The following is a 14,870-nucleotide window of genomic DNA, read 5'->3' as shown; positions in this document are numbered from 1 at the left end:
TTAACTACGCCCATGCCTTTTGTGGTATATGAGAAATGAAAGTGCATGTCCTTGAAGATCACAGCCCAAAAATGAGAACCAAAATGGGGTCGCAGAAATAAAATTTTATAATAATCAAAGAAAAAATAAAAAACAAATTAAATATTGTTTGGTTTTTAAAATTGTCTTTTTTTGTGTATGTATATTTTGTTTTTCTGCTTTATATATATACATACATATATGTACATATATACAAATGTGTATACATATATATGTTGTATATGTTTTGTTGCAACTTAAGGCCAAGTAAATTAAACTAAAATATTAACTTAAATTATGTAAAATATATATGTACATAAATAACAGACTAGTGTGTGCGCGTGTGTATGCATGTGTGTGTGTGTAAGTGTGTGTGTGTGTTGATCAACTAAAAATTAATATGCGTGCCTTTTAAAATTTAAAAATAATTCGTATGAAAAAAGATTGGTTTTGATTTAACAATTAACTTTGGTTAAAAATGAATTACCCTAACGCCCACAGCTTATACAAATTACATTCTAAATTTTTTTTTGTTTTTCTTCTTTAAATTTCATATTCTTTTTTTAGATTTTCTTTCATTTTTTTTTTTTTTGGTTGTTAATAGACATCGAATATATGTGCTTAAGGTTATAAGGGGAAAACGTAACCGCAACTTGGATTTGGAGGTTTTTTTTTGTTTTTTTTCTTAGGGGTAGCTGCTAGTCTTGTTTAAGCTTTTCGAAAGTAGACAAAACAAGCAGCCAATGAAATTAAATGAATTCGTGAAAGTAAAAATGATAGTTTAATTAATTAAGTTGGTCTGAAATTGAAGTAGACTTTAGTTACTCCAAATGCAAAGCAACTTTATATATATAATTGTAGACTTTGTACCTATGTGTTTGTGTGTGGGTGTGTGTGTGTGTATGTAGTTGTTGGATGGTTGTGTGTCAACTTTCGGTAGAATTTGCATCATTTCTTTCATCGTTTAAGACGGCTCAACTATTTTGTTACTGTATAAAATATTTGTAAAAAAATTTCAACTAACAAACCCAACGATAGTACAGAGTACAGTTTACACTGTGTGCGGTGTGTTTTTCTTTTCTTTTTTTGCTGGCTCAGGTTTTCCATTTGTCGCTTTTCTGTTTTTTGTTTTTTTTTCAATTTGCGCTATTTCATGTATTAACATTTGCATTAAACTTTTCTTTTTCAGGGGCAAACTATTTGTATTTGTTCTGCTGCTGAGGTTTTTTGTTTAGTGTACATGTAGTGTATTTGTGTGTCTGTATGTGTGTGTGTGTGGGCATGTTTAAATGTGTGATTGATCGAAATTTTTGTTAAAATATTTTACGGCTCTACAGAATCATTTAAGTTTTACTTTTTAGTTTTGTGGTTTTCGGCCTAAACGCAATTAAAAACTCTTTTTAACTGTTTTGTCCTTCCTAATATTTGAAGTAGGGGTATATTCCCTATTCCCATTTTTCATTTTTGGTATATGTGTGTGAATAGTTTGTGTGTAACTGTTTCGGTGTGATTGGGTCATATTATGGGTAAATTGTATATTATGGTCATATCCAGTTGTACTTCTTACGCAGATTTAGTTTCTTAACTTGTTTTTTGTTCGCTTCGCTTTGGTTGTGGTTGTTGATGGTGTTATCGTCGGCGTTGTTGTTGCCGTCGTGGTATTCGTAGAAGTGGAGAGTGTTGCTGTTGGCATAGCCAACAACTCCTCCACTTATTCCAGCTGTTCTAAAAAATTCGGCGACTTGAAGTATTCGGGCACGGGATCGTCCATGCGGGAGATAATCTTGTAAATTGATTTCTTCCACGATTGCTCGGTGTCTTTGCCACCCTGTATTGCACGGAAAAATTCCCGTAATGTCTGTTCGACGACGAAACGGAAGTTTTGTGGTACCTGTTGAAAAGAAATGATGGGTGGAGCGGAGGCGAAGAAAATGGAAAGACGTTAGCAAAATAATCACAATTAAAAGTTAAAAAACTAAGAATTCTTTGAAAATAACGTGTATTTGTGTCGTGTAGTTATCTGAATGTTGATTAATGTTGTTATTAGACCAAAGCAAAACTTTACATCTTTTAAATTATATCAAATATTTTTGGAATAGTAGACTGCTAAATTTTTGGAGTCCTTGTTGTGTAGGACTAAATAGGGCATCGAGAAAATAATCTTTTTAGCTCAAAAATTTGAAATCTTGTCCTACGAGAAGAAAGAAAGAAGCGTTGACATGAATCAAATAGTACCTTTTTCATATCTTAAGTCATAAAAAGGACAAGAGCTGATCATATCAATCAACAATAGCTTTATTCTGTCCAAAGGACACCCAGATCGTCTATTATTTCAAGCCCCAAGTTCTTCCAAGTGGTGCAAAATCATAAAAAAACCATGAAATCTTTGATATTAAGACAATAAGGATCTGCTTTACATAGAAAATAACCCTTGATGTAAAGAGTGTTTTGGCATAGTTTTTATCCTGATCGTTCAAAGAAGATATTTAGCATATTTCTTAAACAAAAAGTCCTTGTATCTCAGTTTCCCGAATTAACATTCAATTTTGCGGAATGCTCCTTTTTATCGCCTTTCGAAGGACATTGCAGGTCCTAATAATGTTAATCGACGCGGACTAACAAGGACTTTATTCTGTTTTAATAACATCCCAATGGTTCTTGAAATGATGAAATGCTCTTTATAATGCATAGAAGGTAAAATCCAATTGAACTGTAAAAAATGTAGCATACTTTTTTGGGCACATAAGTGCCACGCAACGAAAATTTGGATTATTTCTTAATATCTCATAGAGAACCAAAAAAGATAGCTCCTGGGAATATTGGACATTGTAGAGAATAATTTTTCGTTTTTGGGATATGGTTATATAGACTGCCATTAAAGTGGAAATCAATTGTGCGGAGGTTATTTTTTGGCTTTTTCAAAGGACGTTCCAGGTCCATAAATTAGTAAATGTACAAACAAAAACATCAACTGTATGCCATTAGAATTACAGTATTTCGTTGAGTAAATTATATTACATTATATCTTCGGAAATCTCTAAATCAACCAGTTTACACTTGAAAAATACATATTTTGTTGTTCCTATGATTGTATTTTGAAATTAAAACAAATCAATATAATCGCAAAGATGAAAAAATATACATTTTTGGTCTGCCTTTTCATTCGTATTATTTTTGGAGAATTTCAATTTCTTTTTTTTTGGTCTTTGTTAGTGTTTTTGATGCGTTAGAGTGTGTGTGTATGTGTTTGTTATTTGTTTGTAGAGTTTTTTGTTTGTGTATTTGGTTTTTTGGGCATACCTCAATATGATTATTGCGATTGTAGTGCAAATTGAGCACGCGATACAATTCACTATCTCCAGCAATCAACAGATCATCGGGTGTCTTGATACCTTCAGTGACCGCTTGTCGTGCATATTTCTCCATTTGTATGTAGTAGAATTCTCTGCAGATGCGTAGATGAGGAATATGTTTGGTATTGGTCAGTATACACTAAATAGCTATTTTGTTTATTTATTTTGAGTTTTTTTTTTGTTTTTTTGTTTTCAGCATTCAAATTTATTAATTGAGAACGAAACCAAAGATCAATTGAAATAAATAAAAGACCCAAAAGAAAAGCCAACTTAAACAAAGGGATTAAATCAAATATTTTTGGGCTATCGAATTCAACAGCTGGTAAACATAAATGCAACTGAAAAGCTTATCATGCACACCAAAAGGAAATATATGACTTGCTGTTTCCTTCTCACTCACTCATGCACACTGTGTTTCGCTCACTCTCTCTCTCTCTTTCATTCAAACGCTTAGTTAATCCTTGTTTCTTTCATACTCCTACTTTTTGGTCTTGGCTTTTCCTTGTTTCTTTTTTTTTTTTTTGCGATAGGCTTAATGCATTATATGGGAATATGACATTATTAATAATTCAGAGCTTACTCTTAGGCGCCCCTTCAACTTTTCCCTAGCTTCTGTGTGTGTGTGTGTGTGTGTCTATGTGTGAAAGGAATTTTTAATAAGTCTCAAATGTGCAGCAAATGCAACAGCGGCAGCAAAAGCAAGCGTCTTCTTGTGGTTGGGGATTTAATTAGCAAGTGCAATGGGCTTCAGCGTCGCCTTGTTTAGTCAAGTGATTTGTGTGTGTGTGTGTGTGTGTGTGTATGAGTAGGTGGGTGGGTTTCGTTTGGTTCTAGGGGTTGGAGCCTGCCTGTAAGTATTATAAGTGATTGCTTGTGTCTTTTTCCCAGACTGAGACTTCATTGTGTATGTGTCTGTGTTTGGCGCACTAATTGTTGGACCTCCCCTCTCCGGCCACTCCCGCTGTCATCGCAACCTTCGTTACCTCTTTTCGCATCCCTTCTGTCACCTTCTATTCCACCCATTCCCGCCACTTGACAACGCTCCGATAATCGTGCTAATTTCAAGATTTCCCAGTAGCAGCTAAAGCAGAAGCTTCCAAATGCATTTCTCATGTTGCGCTCATGATGTTGATTTTTCCAAACAATAAGCGCAGAATGTGCAAATAGCAAAAAAAGAAGGGAAATTATTAAAAAAAGGAAAAGAGGAAACAAAAAGAAATCTTTTGCTGTCAGTCTCTGCTCTTGCTGTCAAGCTCCCCGGAGGCGGCACGCGCACTTGAACAGGACAGAGGGATACCGAAAGGGAGCTCCATAGATGGAGATGGGCTGCTCCTACAATTGAGAGATGCGTTTGCGTTGTTTTCAAGCGGTCGGCGTGCAGCGTGCGGATAGAAGATGGCAAGTCATTGGATTCTTGTTGGTGTTGTTGTTGTTGTATGACAGTTTTTTTGTTCTAGGCCCTAAGCTTTGTTAGTATGTGTGTGGTTTCTGTGTGTGTGTGTTAAAGCCCAGTTATTAGGCGTTGCCTGACTGTGGTTTTGATAAGTGTTTTGACACCACACAATGCACAATATTTAGGCGAGGTGGTTTCGTTAGCTTTTGTTTTATTATTTTTTAAATGCAATTAGCTTTGTGGCTGCCACAAGCTTGAGGCGACTCGCACACACACACACACATGTGGGTATGTGTCAGGAAAAGGAAGGAAGCTCTAGCTAAATCCCTCATAAGTATGTTTTCATATATGCAATGCGCCACTTAATTTAGATAATACAAAACTGTTGGCGTCGAGGCTTGGCGTCGGAAGTGCAACTGTTGCAGTTGCAACTAATTAGTTTATATAAAAATTTGTGCAGCCTATTTATTTGGCCTACGCTCTATATGTATGAGATCGGCGGCCGAAGGCTTCATCTTGTGAAAACTCTCAGCCTGGAGGGGAGAGCGGCTAGGAAGGCAGGAAGGTTGGATGACGGAGCCGGGGCCAAGCGTGCGGCCTTTTGAAGTGCCCCTTATGTGGGTGTGAGTTTATGTGGATGTGTGTGTGTGTGTATGTGTGAGTGTGCGTTGTGCAGAGTGTCTACTTCTTCTTCTTCAGCGCTTTCTTCAGAAGTGTCATTCAGTTTTTGTTGTATATAATATATACATATATATATATATATAATGAGATAAATTTATATATATGTATATTTATATATATGTATAAATATAAAAATTGCATTGAAAATGTTCTTTTACTTCTTGTTTTGCTGCTCTCTTTTTTTCTTTTCTCGTTTTTTTTTTATTAATAAGCTCACACATACTCACCCACACATATGCAGACATCTCTACCTCATACATTAAATGAAGTAATTGGCAACACTTTAGTTATAAGCATCTGTATAAGTCATATACGTCTATATATATACAGGAAATATTTGTCTGTAACTGTAGGTGTGTGTGTGTGTGTGAGTGGTGTGTGGATGGGTGTGTGTGGTTGAAGGTGTGTCTCTTTTTGTATATATATACGTATTTGTATTTGTGGTTTGTCAGCAAGATCTTTTTTTACGCTCTATAAGGACACTTAACCTCAAAAAAGAAAAGCTTGATGAATAAAACAAAAAACGCATACAACAAAAAACAACAACAAGAAGTGAAAAAAAAGAACAGCGTGAGATGTATGTTTGTGTCTGTGTGTGTGTGTATGCAAGGGAATGAGCAGAAGAGGCGGAATGGGTGAATGGTATATCCTTGAGCGCCTTTACCTGCCTGTTACTGAGTTGAACTGAGCTAGGGTCCTGCAGCAGCTGCTGCCATTATGGCCCCAACTGCAACTCTCAAGTAGCTGCCATTGAAAAAGCAGCCAAAGAAACAAACTAATTAGCCTGACTCACATATGAGAGTGATTGTATGTGTGTGTGTGAATGTCCTTTGGTTTACTTTCTTTTCAGTATTTGTGCAGATAATGCAATTATATAAGTGGCCTGCTTCAAGACCTCCAACAAAAGGCACTTTTGTTAATTAGCCAACACATATGCACACACACACACAGACACACTTATACAGTTAAAGAAATGAAATGACTATGGCTGGCGCCCACTTAAGTATGCAGCACTTTTTTTAATATGCAAAAACTCTGAGGAACTTTTCTTCCACGCTATTTTCACACTTCACATATGAAGTGGCATCTCATCATCATCCTTCTCATCCGTTTTCTCATCCTCATCAGCATCATCATTATTATGCTCATGTTGGGAGGCTTTTCTTAAGTGGCCACTTCAAGGCAAACATGTTATTAGAACCGACAAGATAGATAGAGTAGACAAGTGTACAAAGTGGTAAGTGTGTGTGTGTGTGAAACTCATAATGTTAACTTGTGGCTAAGCGAGTATAAAAGAATATTAATGCTAAAAGTATGTATTTCCATAAGTTAAATGATAGGCGTGGTCAAGTCACTTCAAAATATACAATTTAAAAATATAAAAAGGAAAAAAACCGTTACTTTTTGCTACCCCCTTACATTAAGATCAGAAAATATGAATAGCAAAAATCAAAGAAAATATTCCCACCCATTTTAACCTCAGAGAAGTAAAAAGTCGAAGAAGTCGCAAGAAGATTCCCAAGGAATAACATAAGACGAAGTTTTTTTTTCTCATTCATTCGTCCAACCCCTTTTTTGGTGTGAGTGTGTGATTGTGTGTGTGTGTGTGCAACCCTAAGAAATCGTAAACAAAAGCTACTGCTGCATGGAAATTCCCAACAAATGAAATAAATCCCGTGTGCTGAAACCCTCCGAACGTGCCGCTGCCGTGCGCAGGTAAAGACATCGTTTTTCTTAAGACGTTGAGCGCATGTCTTAGACAAACACGAGGCAAGAACAAGGACGGGGCAAGGACAGCTGCCACCGCTGCTAAGCCAGAGGGGTGAAAAGCAGATTGAAACTAAAATCCAGGTGAACTATTGTGTGTGTGTGTGTGATTCTCTTTCTTTCTTGCTTTTATTGTATTTTTTTTTGGTTGGGTTGGGTTGGATTGGATTGAGTTCGGGCAGGGCAGATGTGATTTTTGGCGGGTTAGAAAATCACAGTGAATACTTGGTGGTAGGCAATACAGAGAGACTGAGACCGAGACCGAGACTGAGTATCTACTGTGTGTATGCGGGCCTACCTCACTTTACTTCACATTACATTCCACATTCCAGCTGTCGTTTTTTCGGCAACTTCTTGCGCAACTTAGACAACTGACAGTTACAGTCGCCATATATTTGGCATATGACAGCCAACATTTTGATGGTGGGGGGTGGTTTTGGTGGGTCTGGTGGGTGTTGCATGTAAGCAGTGTCAGTTGGCTGAATTTCTTGAGTGCAAGTCAAGAGGATTTCGACAGGTGGCAAATAATTACGTTTGGCAATCAATATCATTTTCTGTTTTTGTTTTGCGCCTTGTGAAATAACAATAATAATAATTATAAATGTTTTGAATAATAAAATGAAAGCTAAACTCAAAGGTCGAAAAAAAAAAACTATAAACCAAAACTCAATTAATAAAAATGAATGCTGTTTCAAAGATATTTTAGTTACTAGTTCATATATATAAATATTATAGAAATGGATAGAGGTGTATATAAGAAATATATGTAGAGAGATTTTTGCTTACCGGAAATTCGAGAACCATTTCACCAATTGTGCTGTATTATTCTTATTGAATTTTATATCCGGGAAGTACATCTTAAGTACCGCCGAGCTGGGATATCGCACCCAGAAGAACATCAGTTTGGCCTTGCGCAGGTGCATCGGTGTCAATGTAGAAGAGTGCAAAGGAGTCAAGGATATGCAATGTTTGCTATAAAATTTACACATATATATATATAAATATAAGCTATATCACAACATAGTCAATAGTCGTTTCCAAATATCCATCGGAACACAAAAAAAAAGGAAAGAAAAAGGTTCGTGTGAAAGAGCAGACAGAGGAGGCAAGAACCAGAAGGGCGAACGAAACAGATTCTCTAAGTGCCAATAATGAATGTCTAAGGGTGGTGGGTGGCATTGGAGGCCTCACTGATTGAAAACGAAGAAGAAGTAGATGGAAGGCAGGAAAAGGGGCAAAAGTGGCCTGAATGCAGGCAATTGCTGCTCTTGGATTGGCTTGTTCATCATTGATTTTTTTTTGCCTTTTTTTTTTTGCATTGCGCTCTATTGCGAAATGCAACTCAAGCCGCCAAGAGGCAGTCGAGACCGAGACGATGTTGATGACGATGGCGATGACTTGAGCGTCTGAAAGAAGGGGGGGAGGTTGGTAGGAATGATTGCAGTGCAATAAATAAGGTTTTGATTACATTTTATAAAAGAATTTAGTTGGGGAAATAAATAAAATGAAGAAGACACTTGATTGGTTTCGTTTTGTAAGCGAGGTTAAGCACCCCCAGTGACTGGGATTGGGACTGAAACTGGGATTGGGATTGGGACTGAGAGGGTGTTCTTACTTTTGCTCTAACTGCTCTTTCAGCTTCACACTTTGGACTAGATGGAAACTCACTTGACCATAAGTTGTTGCTCTTGTAGCTCTAACTCTTGTTGTTGTTGTTGTTGTTTGAAAAAGGATATAGTAGGTTGCATGCCATCGAACGTCATGTCAGCCGAGTTGCACTCGGACTGACGGTCCTGGGCATCCATAACGGCTCGCAGGCAGGTCTTGTAGTCGGGTGAGCCGCCGTGATGGGCGGCAGCCAGCAGGGCAGGATGTAGCATCGATGGCGGATGTGGTAGGGGTGGCGAGTCACGGGAATCCATCAGGGCACCCAAACTGCCGGGCGGACTCGACGAGAGTTGCATCTGATGGTGGTGCTGGTGCATCTGGGCGGCTGTGGGTTGACCGCCATGCGGTCCGGCTGCGGCCGCATGCGGATTGAAGAACGGACTGTACGGCGAAAAGACTTTGGATTCGTGTAGCGACGGATTTGGTATGGCCACCGAGGTGGGCAAGGACACTGGCATCATGGGTGGTGGTGGTGGTGGTGGCGGTTGTGGATGATATGACCCGGGTGCAGCCTGGCCACGGCCGGTTGGACTTTGGGCGGGTGTGGCATTGCTGGCCGGTTGTTGCTGCTGTTGTTGTTGTTGTTGCTGCTGTTGTTGCTGCTGCTGCTGCTGTTGCTGTTGGCCAGCGGGTGCGACAACGCCATCTTGGGCCAGGATACGGCTAACGGTTCGTGGCGTGATCCTTGTGTCGGTGACCTTATGACGCTTCTTTTTCGGTGTCACCACCAAGCTAAGAGCCTCGTTTTGTTCCAATTGCTGTTGCGTCTGTTGGGCGCTCTGTTGTTGTTGCTGCTGCTGTTGTTGTTGCTGTTGCTGCTGCTGTTGTTGCTGCTGCTGCTGCTGTTGCTGATCAGGAGGCAGACAGAATGGACCAGTCATTGAGTTGTAGAGCGCTGCTGCGGCCACTGGATTCATACCCTGAGGCGTCTTGGGCGCCTGAAACATGGCTGCCGCTGTGGGCGAAGGACGAATGTGAGGAGGTGGAATATTAAGAGTACTTAAACTATTGTTAGTTGGGTTTGTTTGGTTGCCGCCAGCCAGTTGGGGGTTAGAGTTCGAGCCAGGCTCGCCCGACTGTTGCTGAGATTGCTGCTGTTGTTGTTGCTGTTGTTGCTGCTGCTGCTGCTGTTGCTGCTGATGCTGTTGCTGCTGCTGCGCGGACATAGCCGCTGCAGCGGCTGCATGATGCATTTGCAGACCCATGGCAGCGGCTGCAGCAGCCGCTGGTGAAGCAAACGATAACTGATTGCCATTGAGTCGCGGGGCAGCAATCAATTGCTGACAATTGGCCATGGCCAAGGGATGTGGAGGCGGCGCTGGCTGGGGAACACTTGGCTGATGTTGCGGCTGCTGTGCCGACGATGGGTGTTGTTGCTGTGCATTTTGTTGCTGTTGTTGCTGCTGTTGTTGCACATTGTTCGGATTACCGGCAAGATTGTTGCCCGTAGGCGGTTGGGAGGGCATTTGACTATTAGCTAGGAGTAGTGAACCATTATTACCTGATTGTGTTGCCGGCGTGGGGCCATTCTGGATGCCAGTATTGCCGCTGTGTCCGCTGCGATCGGCTACTTTGGTACGGGGCGATTTCCGGTCGAGTATCTGGGAAGCCAATAACAAATCCTTGTTGAGCTGCTCTGCTGCTGCCGTCACCGAGTCCGCTTGCTTGCTAAAGAGTCGCCGTTGATGCACAAATCGTGTGACAATGGTGTCCACTAGTGCCGACAGGGAGGTGGTGATTTCCGATTTAAGCACATCGGCCAGTCCCTCTAGGTCGGTGCCGGACATGCGCATCATAGAGCTATTATTGCTGCTGCGCAGCATTTGGAATTTCTCGGACAGCTCCGACTTGAGTGCACTATGGGCAGCTCCTCCCAGACGCGTGGGTAGGCGTGCCGGTGCCGGATGATGCATCTGGCTGCGAGATGGAGTCACATGTTGTTGCTGCTGTTGCTCGAGGTGCTGCTGCTGCTGTTGCAGTTGTTGCAAATGTTGTTGCTGGCGTTGCAATTGTTGTTGTTGCTCTTCCTTGCGACGTTGTTCTTGTTGCTCCTGTTCGAATCGACGTTGCTGCTCTTGTTGTTGTTGCTGTTGTTGATGTTGAGCCTGTTGTTGTTGTTGCTGCTGGGCTTGTTGCTGCTGTTGCTGTTGTTGTTGTTGTTGCTGCTGCTGTTGCTCAGCCGCCTCTTTGGCCATGCGTGCCTCCTGCTCAAAAAAGAACTGCTGATACATGGAAACAGCCGCATGCGACATATCGCCCATGTGCTGAAGCAGCGGAGGGAAACCCTGAGGCAAGGCCGGATGACCCATCAGAGGATTGTGATTGTGCAGCTTATTGGACATCATTTTACTCATCATTTGTGAGAGCATTTGTGTGGCCGGTGCGGCCCCATCGCTGCTCTCGCTAAGCGTGGCTTTGGGCTTCGAAGTGGGTGAGCTTGAACTGGCCCTCTCTGGCTCTTGGCCGGGCTCTTTGGGCGTTGGACTGACATCGCCACCGGTGAGCGTGGGCGAAGGCGATAACTCTGGCTGTTGTTCCAAACTATCATTGTCCTGCTCCTGGTCATTGTCCAGTTCCTGGCACTCGGACTCCTGTTCCATGCGTGTGCACAGCTGGACATATTTTTGTTGCATCTCGGCCAATTGCTCTTGCATCGATCTCAATTGTGACTTAAGGGCATTCTTTTCCACACGCTTCTGTTGAATTTGCGGAGACTCCAGTTCATTGGACTGACTGTCGTCCTGATCTAGCATCATGCTCTGCAAATTCAGGCCAAAATTGAGGCCAGCCGCTGCGGCAACATATCGCTCCATGGCGTGCTGTTGCGGCTGATACAGTTTGCGTTTCTTGCAACCATTTACCTGGAGTTGGCCAGCCTGGACGCCCGCCGAGGGACTGCATCGCATGCCCGACACTATGTGTTCGACGCGGGCCCGTTTTAGATCCATGCCCGGCTTTTTCAGGCAGCCACTGGAACCACTAAGACTTTCGCGCTTCTGTTCAACACAGTCGTCATCGTCGTCATCATCCAAGACATCGTCCTTGCTGTTATCGAGCAGCATCATGTCCGAGTGACTGGGAGAGGCCAGAGAATCCAGATCGGAGCCACGTGAACCATGCAAACCCAGTAATTCTACCTCGTCCAGCATATCGTCCACCGTCTCCTTTTTGGTGGGCATTTCTTCATCCGGATGGTGGGGCATAATCGATTCACTTTCTCTGGCCTGGACAGTGCCTACATTACCGGCTACTGCTGCTGCTGTTGCTGCAATCTCTTCTTCATCATCCCGATTGGCACTAGAGTCCAAGGAATCGGACGATTTGCGCCGTAAACTGGCATCGCTGGCCAAACTGCTGCTGTGGCTACCACCACTATGGCCACTGTGACTGCTGTGTATGCTGTCGTGTGGCGATGACTGGGGTGGGGCTGTAGTTTGTGGCTCACTTTTGATTTTGATGTCCGCCATTTCGGTGTCATCGATTAGGTTTATGCTTTCCATATTGTTGTTATTATTGGTGGCTGCCACACTGTTGTTGTTGTTGTTATTATTATTGTTATTGTGATTAAGTTTCGAATGCAATTGCTCCTGCTGCTGTTGTTTCTCCTGCTGCTGCTGTTGTTGCTGCTGCATGGCAGTACGCAACTCCTGATCAAGTTGCATTAACTCCTTCTTGCCTTGAAGAATATTTCGTAGCATATGATGGGCCACCAAGTCGTGCTGCAATTGCTCCCCATTGCCAGAGGCACCGCCATTTAACGAACTAACCGAGGCCGCTCGAGGCGGTGATCCTCCGGCAACATCTGCGCCAGCCGCTTCCAGCGAACGATCACTACACGCGGATACCCGACGACTGCTAGCCTTCGGTGAGACCTGTGAGTGACTGGAACTGTGGGCTGATCCTGGCGAGATCGAGGCATTTGTACCATTACTAATTGGCGTATTGTTGTTATTATTATTATTGTTGTTGTTGTGCTGCTGCTGGTGCAGTTGCAGCTTGCTGGAATTTAGGCTATTCACCAATCCTGCTGCACTCAGGAGTTCGGCACTAGTGGCCGTTTCCATGGCTGCAGCCAGCATGGCATTGTCCAGTGACTGAGGCAGGCCACTGGTCGCATCCTGGGCCTGTTTCATTTGTCGGCCAAATAATTCGTTGAGCATTTTGGCCGAGGAGCCGCCAAAGAGATTGCCAAAGGCTGCTGTTAATAGAGACGAGGCGGAGCTCGAGCTGGGCGAGTTGCTAGGCGATGTTGCAGTTGCTGTTGCACTTGCACTTGCCGATTGTTGCTGTTGCTGCTGGTGCTGAGAGTTTGAGTTTGAATTGGACACTGTTAGTGTTGCTGCTGTTGTAGCTGTTGTTGCGGCACCCGCAGCAGCCGCAGCAGCGCTACTCATGAAGGCAGCAGCGGTTGCCGTTGTTGCGCCGTTGCTGTTGCTGCCAACACTGCTATTGTTGCTATTTACTACAATCGATTGCTGATTGGTGTTGTCGGTATTGCTTAAGGATCGCTGACGCGCACGACGATTCAATTTATTAACACTTGGCGCACTATTCACGTTATTTACGCTCACGTTCACGTTGTTCACGTTAACGCTATTCTTAACTGCGCTACTTGAGGACTTTTTATTAGCCGCGCACGTTGTTGTCTTACCGACGGCCGTTGACTGACTGATTTGCCGACTTTGGCGAGAGCTACGATGGCTGCGGCTGCGATTGCGACTGCCACTGCAACTGTTTGCCGTTGCCGTCGTGGTTGTTACCGCTGCTGACTTACTGTTGTTGCTACAGCCTTCGAGTACAACAACGACGTCGTCGGAGTCGTCCGAATTATTGTCGTCGTCGTCGTAGTCGCTGCTGCTTCGTTTCTCTTTCTCCGCTTCGCTGGCGTTCGTGTCGCCGCAATTCGCCGCGTCGTCGCCGTTTGTTGGTGTTGTATGTCCGTTGCTTGCCTGGAGTGCGGCCTGCGGTGGTTGCTGCTTAGTTGCCGTTGCCGTTGTCGTTGCTGTTGCTGTTGTCTCTTCCTCCTTTAGCAACACATCGTTCTCATCGTTATACAAACCAAAACAGTCCCCGTCGTACTCCTCTGATGACATCATAAGATGATGCCAAACAGCAGCAGCGACGCGTTCTCGCCTCTCCGCTCACTCACACACTCTCTCACACACGCACACACACACTCTCTCTTTTGATGTCTGGCTATCTGCCTAGTTGTCTGTCGGTCTGTGCCTTCACTTCTCCTGCTTCTTGGGATTGGCTGGTTGACTACGCGACTGTGTTTCACTGCTTTCTCCTCTTTGTTAATTCGCCGTAGTCGCCGTGGTCGTCGTGTGCTTAAGTTTCAAGTTTAAGTTATTCAGTTTCTTTTTGACAAATCCGGGTTATATATATTGATATATATATATATATCTGTGTTTATATATAGATAGATAGATAGGTATAGGTTTTTATCGATGTGTGTGCCTTGTGCTGCTTCAAAACTTTGCGCCGTATCCTGCGCCGCTTTCTCGGGTCCTTGTGTTTAGTACGCCAAACGTTGAAATTTTGCTTTCGCTCAACTTGTTTGTCGAAATGTTGCAGTTCAAAATTTGTCTCGTTGCTGACAATTGTCGGCGGTTCTTGTTGTTGTTGTTATTGCTGCTGGCACCTTTGATTTTGCGTTTACGTTTTCTACGTTTTTTTCTCCGTTTTCTAATTGTGAATTTTGTTTTGAATTTTCTTTCCACCACCACACACATGCGAATGTCCTTTGCATTTAATTTTATTTAAATTTGATTTTTCGTTTTCGTGTTGCTTGCGTTTTGGTCTTCTTGATCTAGTTGTTGCTGTTGTTTTCTTTTAAATGTTGTTGTTGTTTCGTTTCGCTTTCATATAATTCTCGAAAAGTGTTTTAAGCATATAATTTTGTTCTTTCCTTGTAATTGTTGTTGTTGTCGAGAATTTGCGAATGAAATTTGGTTCGTTTTTCTTTTTGTTTTTGTCGATTTTTGTTG

The 14,870-nt window shown here is 42.5% G+C and overlaps 1 protein-coding gene across 4 annotated transcripts; it reads right to left on the bottom strand.

Annotated features, from left to right (window-relative positions):
• Positions 1 to 1,269: 1,269 nt before the first annotated feature.
• LOC6646888 (homeobox protein prospero) lies at positions 1,270 to 14,861 on the bottom strand. 4 transcript variants are annotated; one of them, XM_002069923.4, is made up of 5 exons: positions 10,382 to 14,861; positions 8,881 to 9,835; positions 7,999 to 8,184; positions 3,319 to 3,463; positions 1,270 to 1,909 (listed from the first exon to the last, which is right to left on the bottom strand). In XM_002069923.4, the coding sequence occupies exons 1-5, from the start codon at positions 13,974 to 13,976 to the stop codon at positions 1,730 to 1,732; spliced, it is 5,061 nt and encodes a 1,686-aa protein (XP_002069959.2). In that variant the 5' UTR covers positions 13,977 to 14,861; the 3' UTR covers positions 1,270 to 1,729. The 4 variants fall into 4 exon arrangements, with proteins under 4 accessions (XP_002069959.2, XP_046869616.1, XP_023034466.1 ...); XM_047013660.1 differs by having other exon boundaries at positions 7,999 to 8,153; positions 8,949 to 9,835; XM_023178698.2 differs by having other exon boundaries at positions 8,881 to 14,861.
• Between the last annotated feature and the right edge of the window lie 9 nt (positions 14,862 to 14,870).

This window comes from Drosophila willistoni, chromosome 3R, assembly GCF_018902025.1.
Source record: "Drosophila willistoni isolate 14030-0811.24 chromosome 3R, UCI_dwil_1.1, whole genome shotgun sequence".
NCBI lineage: Eukaryota > Metazoa > Arthropoda > Insecta > Diptera > Drosophilidae > Drosophila > Drosophila willistoni.
The sequence above is the reverse complement of the archived record's forward strand: the minus strand, read 5'-3'. Positions and strand labels throughout refer to the sequence as shown.

Coding starts and splice junctions, on each gene's coding strand:
- LOC6646888 (XM_023178698.2), bottom strand. CDS start 13,976: ATGATGTCATCAGAGGAGTACGACGGGGACTGTTTTGGTTTGTATAAC. Junction 8,185..8,880: donor GAGCAACAACTTATGGTCAA/GTGAGTTTCCAT, acceptor TAAATTTTATAG/CAAACATTGCATATCCTTGA. Junction 1,910..3,318: donor ATCGCAATAATCATATTGAG/GTATGCCCAAAA, acceptor TCTTTTCAACAG/GTACCACAAAACTTCCGTTT.